The sequence below is a fragment of the Pygoscelis adeliae genome, unplaced genomic scaffold, assembly GCF_000699105.1.
Source record: "Pygoscelis adeliae isolate BGI_AS28 unplaced genomic scaffold, ASM69910v1 Scaffold36, whole genome shotgun sequence".
Taxonomy (NCBI): domain Eukaryota; kingdom Metazoa; phylum Chordata; class Aves; order Sphenisciformes; family Spheniscidae; genus Pygoscelis; species Pygoscelis adeliae.
Window position 1 is genome coordinate 1,836,314 of NW_008824934.1, and position 7,018 is coordinate 1,843,331.

Consider the following 7,018-nt stretch of genomic DNA (forward strand, 5'->3'; position numbering starts at 1 on the left):
TGAAAGAGGAATGATGCAGCGGGGATCAGCAAACCAACACAGACACTGCTGTGTCCTTAGCGGGCACTTCCTTGCTTGGCCCCAGGGAAAGGGCATGTGCTACTGCACCAGGCTGGGGACCAGCGCCTGGTGGAGCTTGTGTCAGCCTGCGGGGCTGGCTGCCTTCGGGGGACTCACCGCGGCAGGCTCCTTGGCTAGTGACATAGAGATCCTGGCGTTTTTCACACCGTGTCTTCTTCAGCTCACACTCGTTGGTGTAGGTCACACCATCAGAGCCACACACCTGCCAGGACAGGGAGGGAAGCCGCTCAGGGCAGTCCCTGGCACAGGAAGGCAGGTTCCCTATCCATGGGATGCCCTCTCCTGCCCAGGAAGCATGCGGGAAGGCCACCGGGAAGAAGAGAGGAGGTGAGCGAGGACTGCAGCAGGCAGCCCAGAACTGCTCAGCGTGCTTACCGGGTTGCGTGGCACTGCCAGGCAGGTGAAGTCACACACACAGCGGTCATCCTCTGCATCCTCGTCCCACCAGCCCCCGTACTGCCGGCACCGGTCCTGTTCACACTCACTACCGTCGCCGGAGCCCGAGCCCCCTGAGCCGCACTCTGGAGTGAAGGAGGACCGTGGTGAGAAAGGGCTCATACCCAGCAGCACAGAGTTAGGGGAAAGCAGAGGGGATGGGGCCAAAGCCCTCTCCCTGACACGAGGCTGTGCCCCAGACAGGGGAAGCAGCCCAACAGCTGCACGGGCCCATCCAAATCACAGCAGGTTTAAGCTCTTCAGCACAGGCAAGCCCAGAATCCTGGGCCCACACGTATCAGGATGCTTATGCCTGGACCTCTGAGAAGATCCCTCTCCCTTGAAGAAAGCAGATTCTCCTATCGCTGTCACAAGATTGTGCTAAGCCTACATAATGAAAACAGCACAGGGATGCTTTAGCAGGTGGCCTGAGGTCTTCCTCTCTACAGCATCACCGCAGGAGCAAACGCAAGGATCCTGCAGCTACCAGCGCCCTGCAGGCTACCTGGAGATCAGACAGCTAATAGCCACGCACAGGAGGAAGGGCTGCCACTTGACTTAGTGACAGCTTAACTCCATGCTTTGATCCGACTCCTGCCCCTTCTCCTGCCCTCCCAAACACTAGTGTAGCAGGGAGATTGCTGCTGCTAATATAAACATGGAAACCAGAGCAAAGGAAGGGATGGAGTTTGGGTTTAGTCTGAAGTTCAGTTAGGCAGATATTCTTAACAATATATAAACTCTAACCCTAGCCTGGCTGCCTCTCCATAAGATGCTCAGAGCTCCAGCTGCAAGAAGGAGACGTTGCTGATTTCAAAGGCTTCTTAAAGGGGGAGCGGGGGGAAGGAAAACCTGGCCCTTTTTATTGAGTGATCAAAGGCTGGGATTTGGCATTACACAGAGAATTATTTAAGATCTTTTCCCAGAGGGACATCAACCTGAAATTCCCCAAGGAGGGCTGTGATCAAACACCGTGTTATGTCTTCCCCTCTCCCTAAGCTCTGCCATAGCACTGAAGTCCTTTCCAGCTAGACTACATGTGCAATGAGCCAGAGAATCTCAGCTCGCCAGGTCAGCACATCAGAACGGCGAGGTTTACGCGCCTCCTGTATTCGGAGTCAGCCAGCATTAACCCACAGCTTTCCCCCTACAGTGAGAAAACTCAGCAGGTTCTTAGTTCTTAGCCTGGCCAAGCAAGGTACAGCCAATCCCGCAGCCTTCCCAGGTGCTCAGTACTGAGTCAACAGTCAGGCCCCTGAGCAGCCCCCAGGGCAGAGGGAAGCAAAGCGGCAGCCAGGCTCCCTGCCCCAGGCACCGCTCCGTTTCCCCCAGCCAAGGCCCGCTGAAGTGTGAAATTAAAGCAGTGATAAACTCCTTGCCCAGCAGATTCGGTGGCATCATCTCTCATTACTGCTGGATACAGAGAGACAAAGGGGAAAGGGAGGCGGCAGGGGTACTGGGTGACAACGGCCGGCCGGGGGGGAAAGAGAGGGCTGGTGGCACAGGACCTGCTGCGCTGGGGACGCTGGGGACGTCACAGGGCACCGTGCCCGAGCTCCACGCAGCGGGGCTCCCGTGGCAGCCGGGCACAGCAGAGCAGCGAGGGGAAGAGCCTGCTGTGTGCAGCCTCAGTCCTTCCTCACCCTTTCCCCCACCTTTCGCACCCACGCGGCCGAAGGAACGGCGGCAACCTACCGTCCTCACACGGCCCCATCCTGGCAACCTCAATGCTCTTCTTCTGCTGGCAGGAGGCCACCTGCAGTTCACACTGGTTGTCGTAGGTGAGGCCATCGCTCCCGCACACCTGAGCGAAGGGCTGCCTCTCGCAGCGCGGGCACACGCACTGCCCACCCACGCACCTGCTGCCAAAGGAGCACACCGTGCTGCCGCAGGACTCTGTGGGGCGAGAGGGAGGAACCACAGTGAGACATCGTAGGGACCTTTGTAGCCAACTGCCCAGTGTCACAGAGCTGGGGACCACTAATGCCATGCCCTCGGAGGAAAGGAGAGAAGTCCTCCTTCCCCAGAGTGGTTTGTTATTGCTTATTTAAACCGTGCAAAGACTCTGCAGTGGACAGCTGACAGTCCTGAGCATTTCTGATTCCCATCAGCACCCACAGGCATTGTGTCCAACAGCTTTTTCTAGGACACCAGTAAGAAACCCCATTTACTCTCATGGTGACTTCATCCTCCTCCTGCTTGCAGTGCCCACAGAGCACTGAGAGTTATCTGTCACACTCGATCGCTCCTCTCTCCCATATTTAGAGAGGATCTCCATGCACAGTTCAGCCTTGGAACACAGACCCAGCTGGACAGGTTTTATGAGGCTCAAAGCATTGCTTTTACTGTAGTAGCATTTGTCCTAATGAAGAGCCGAGGCAGGGCTTTTAATTCATTAATTCATTAAGAAATTAGCACAGACGGTTCCCTGCGCTGGGGAGTGGGGAGGAAACACATGAGCAAAGAGGAATTAACCCTAGGGGATGGAGGGAAGGGAAAGCTACTGAGATGAACTGTGTGATCAAATAGACCCTCCATGCTTTCAGTTCCGGTGGTAGCTATTAACATGTTTTCAGCCCAATTTCTTTGCTTGGCTCAGACAAGCAACAAAGAGGGCAGATACCACTTACGATGCATAGCTGGGGCTAAAAAGGGGAAGCTGCTTGAGAGACTCAAGATGCCCAATTCTTGTGAAGCCGAAAGGGAAGACCACGCCAGACAAGGTGAAAAGCCTCAGGTGGGGTCACCGAGTGATCAGCCAGGAACCGCAGCCCAGGACCAGGCTGGTGGGTGTCCCTGGGCAAGCCCTGTTACTCTGGAGCTGATATCCTCCTAGGAACTCCCGAAAACAACCAATAAAGGCACAAGGAGGAGCGCTAGGGAGACCCTCCACACATCCCGACCCTGGGGTTTCTCAGGTGCCTCCCAGGGCTGGCAAACCCATGGGCTGCAAGTGCTACAAATGACTGGTGAGCCTTGGACGGCCATGGCCAGGCAGCTCAGCAGGGCCCGGGCGGCCAGCGGAGCTGAGCATCCGCTCTCTGAAATGCCACCAGCAGGAGTGAGACGAGGGAAGAAGGGGACCTTGCCAGACTCACTGCAGTCTCCTTGGGCAGCCACCAAAATGTTCGTCTGCTGCGTGCACGCCCGGACGTGGAGCTCGCACTCGCTGCCGTACGTGTTGCCATCTGTGCCGCACACGGGCTGAGAGGAGGGAACGCACTCCGTGGGGCACACGCACCTTCCCGTCTCTGCCTCGCAGATGGCCCCAAACTGGCACTTGCCACAACGGTCTGCGCAGACGAAGAACAAAACCGGTAGGTTAAGACAACAGGTCAGGCAGGCATCGCTGTCTAATGGAGTGCCAGAGCAGAAATAAAACCCCACTGCGACCTCCTCCCCCAGGTCGAGCCCCTGCAGACGCTGGCAGCCTTGTCGGGAGCAGGAGCCCCAAGGTGCAGTGCAAGGGAAGGAGCCGAGGCGAGGGCTGCGGGAGGAGGGAGAGTCAGGCTTGGAGGCAGAAAGGCAATAACTACTCGTAAAAGCCATCAGGGCCAGGACTAACCGTGATGAAATGTCACCAGAGCTGTATGCCGTTATAGCTAAATAGGAGGCGGGAGAGAGCACGGGGCTGAGTGCAATTACCAGGAGTGATAAATCAGTCCCAGCCTTGGGAGGAGGAGCGCAGCATCCCAGGCAGCAAGCGGCCAGTCTCCCAGAGGAGAGAAGCAGCAGGAGTCACACATGGCAAGTTGGCAGGGCGGGAGGAGGCGGTTGCCTGAGAAGGGGGATACTGTCTTCCCCTAGTTTATCAGGGTGCCAGCAGTGCCGGACGCCCTTATAACAGAGCACCAATTCAGAGCGCCCTGCCACCTCCCGCCAGCAGGATCCTCAGCCTGCCTGCTTCAAACACACACACAGCACACGCACGCAGGCTCGGGTCAGAGAAGACGTTTATCTTTGTAATAACTCACTTGCAAAGGAGCTATCACTCGCTGCAGGAGAGGCCAGACTCCAGCCAGCACATCTCCTCTCTCCTGACTCCGGGGTATTTAGTGATTCACGGCTTCATCTTCTCCTTCAGACAGACACCCCTCTTCCCTCCCCACCATTCAATTCACAAAGAATTTGGCTTAAAGATGGTTTTTCTTATTTTTCTTTCACACAGCAGCTGCTGCCTTTGCATGGGGGAGGGAAGATGCAACAACCCCCTGCTTGGTTTGTGCAGACTGTTGGCCGGGAGGTTTCTATCTACAGCACAAAGCTTGCAGCCACGCCTGGGCTCTGCAGGTCGGGAGAGGGGCTGCTCAAGGCAGTCTGTGCGCAGACAAGGGCAGCTCTTCCCTGCAGGGCACTCAAGTGCGTGTGCCCAACAGCTGAAGTATTTGCATCCTTCACTGTTTCTCCTGTAACTGCGTGGAGTTGGTACCAGCATTTTCTTCTGACCTGAATCCCACTGGGCCCTCTGCTATGCTGCAGCGGGGAGCTCCGCAGGTTGGAGGGGAGTCTTCCTTTTCTGGAGAAAGGGTCTTCCTTTTCTCTGCTGTCTCAAAGCCCTTACAGCTCAGGAGCATGTTCCCCAAGTAGGACTGCACAGTGCAGCTCAGCGGGGAAGTGACTGTAAGGGATTAAGCCCAGTTTTGACAGGGGCACTGCTATGCCATACCGCGCCACACCAGCCCTGGGTGGAAAGCCAGGCGCCAGCTCCTGATACCCAGCCTGAAGGTCAGGGGCAGAAAGACTGTATTTTGACAAAATCGCAATGAGCCTAGCCCCACCTGACCATCCCAGCAGATTTTGTCCCGGGAGAACCCAGCCAGCTCGGGCTGTGCCTGCCTGCAAACACTTTCCGAGTGGCAAAGCTGTGCTGGCACAAAGAGAGAGCTTGCAGATGGAACTGCTGTGTACGGGTCTCAGTTGCACACGCTACATGGTGGCAACCAAAGCGCAAAGACACCCCAACAGCCCTATCTCCCTGCTGCTGGGGCCACGCTCATGCTTAAGACACCGCCTGCTCCCAGCAAGCAAACCCAGCCGTGGCCAGCAGCACGAGGAGGAGGAACCCCCAGAGATCGGCTCTTACCGCAGGGCCCTTTGTGTTTCACTTTGATCTCCCTCTTGAGGACACAGGCCATGGAGTCGAGCTCGCAAGGGTTGCCATAGGTGCGGTTGTCGCTGCCACACACGGGGTCATAGCGGCCCTGGCACACCTGCTGGCACTCGCACACGGCCTCCTGGTTCTTCACCACGCACGTGGCCCCGAAGGTGCACTCCACGCTCAGGCACGGGCTGGGTGTGCCCAGGTCTGCAGAGGGGACAGGAGAGAAAGGCACTGGTCTCAGTCCACTCCTTCCCCAGCTCCCCCGGGGCACTGTGCACAGCAATGCATGCCAGCATCCCCAGCCTTACGCCCATGCCTGCCTCCCCCAAGCCGTGGCAAATGCACAGAGCTCCTGGCCTTGGCACCAGCCCAGCCCCTGCACCCTCCATGCCACCCTGACATGCCCAGCTCAGCATCTTCCCCATGCTTGGCAGAGGTTAGGGATGGGAAGCAGGCACAAGATCTTCTCCCTACGCACCATGAACAGGACTCCCGCCTCATCTCCTCCGTCCCATCCCCATCCCAGCTACATTCTGCCCTCAGGGGCCGGCCAGAAGTGGGATCAGTCCCGTGGGTTTCTGCACCAAACCCCAATGTCTGGGTCTCCCCAGCAGCTCCCAGCCAGCATCAAGAACGAGTGCCATGTGCTGAGGGAGGGCAACACAGACAGGCCCCTCGTTGCCAGGAGGGGAGCCGGCACTTCTTTTCCCGGGCAGCAGTGGTGCCACAAGCCTGCCTGTGAAGTCAGATCTGAATGACCAGCTCTGTGGCAGAGGGCAGGGCAGGAGGCAGCAGAAAGCCCTCCTCAGTGTGGGTCTCGGTGCTTCCAGGACACTCGCTACATCATCACGTAGTACCTGGCACCAGCTGCCGAACCCTCAGTAGCCAAAAAGCTCACATAGGGATAGTTCCCTTCACTGAGGCCTCACATCCTCAGAATCACGCTGTCCCCTGAACAGCTCATCCTAATACCCGCTGTGCCATACCCGGGAAGATCTGGCTGGAGAGGACACCTGCATTTGGCTTCACCACACAGCCTGTCTCTCTCCTCTCCCCAGCAGCTCAGCTCCCTTCCCCTCCTCTTGCAAGCTGGTGTTGGAAAGGCCAGGGAGCTCCTGTGCAGCAGGATGAAGGGACCTGGTGTCCTTGCTTCGGCCCAGTCCTCAGGCATCTGGCTCTAGGAGCAGAGCCCTGAGGCTCCCTGGGGACGGGTAACGCCCCGCAGCATGAGTTGCAGGCTGAGAGGCAGCAGTCCACTCTGCTCACTCACTGGAGCTGCTTAATCAAAGTCAGCTGAGCAAGTGGCACCTTCCCTGCAAGATGCCCGGCAGTGACGAGGTGAGCAGCCAACCCTGATGGTGACAGCAAGGAGAAAAGGCTGCGTCCCACCCCCTGGGTACA

The 7,018-nt window shown here is 57.6% G+C and overlaps 1 protein-coding gene across 1 annotated transcript in view; it reads right to left on the reverse strand.

Annotated features, from left to right (window-relative positions):
• AGRN (agrin) overlaps positions 1-7,018 on the reverse strand; it is a 117,758-nt gene that overhangs the window by 27,180 nt on the left and 83,560 nt on the right. The window contains exons 8-12 of the mRNA XM_009325180.1: positions 5,600-5,821; positions 3,615-3,809; positions 2,212-2,412; positions 457-602; positions 178-283 (exon numbers count right to left, since the gene is read on the reverse strand). Coding sequence (XP_009323455.1) covers positions 178-283; positions 457-602; positions 2,212-2,412; positions 3,615-3,809; positions 5,600-5,821 — 870 coding nt within the window. The remainder of the gene's footprint in view (positions 1-177; positions 284-456; positions 603-2,211; positions 2,413-3,614; positions 3,810-5,599; positions 5,822-7,018) is intronic.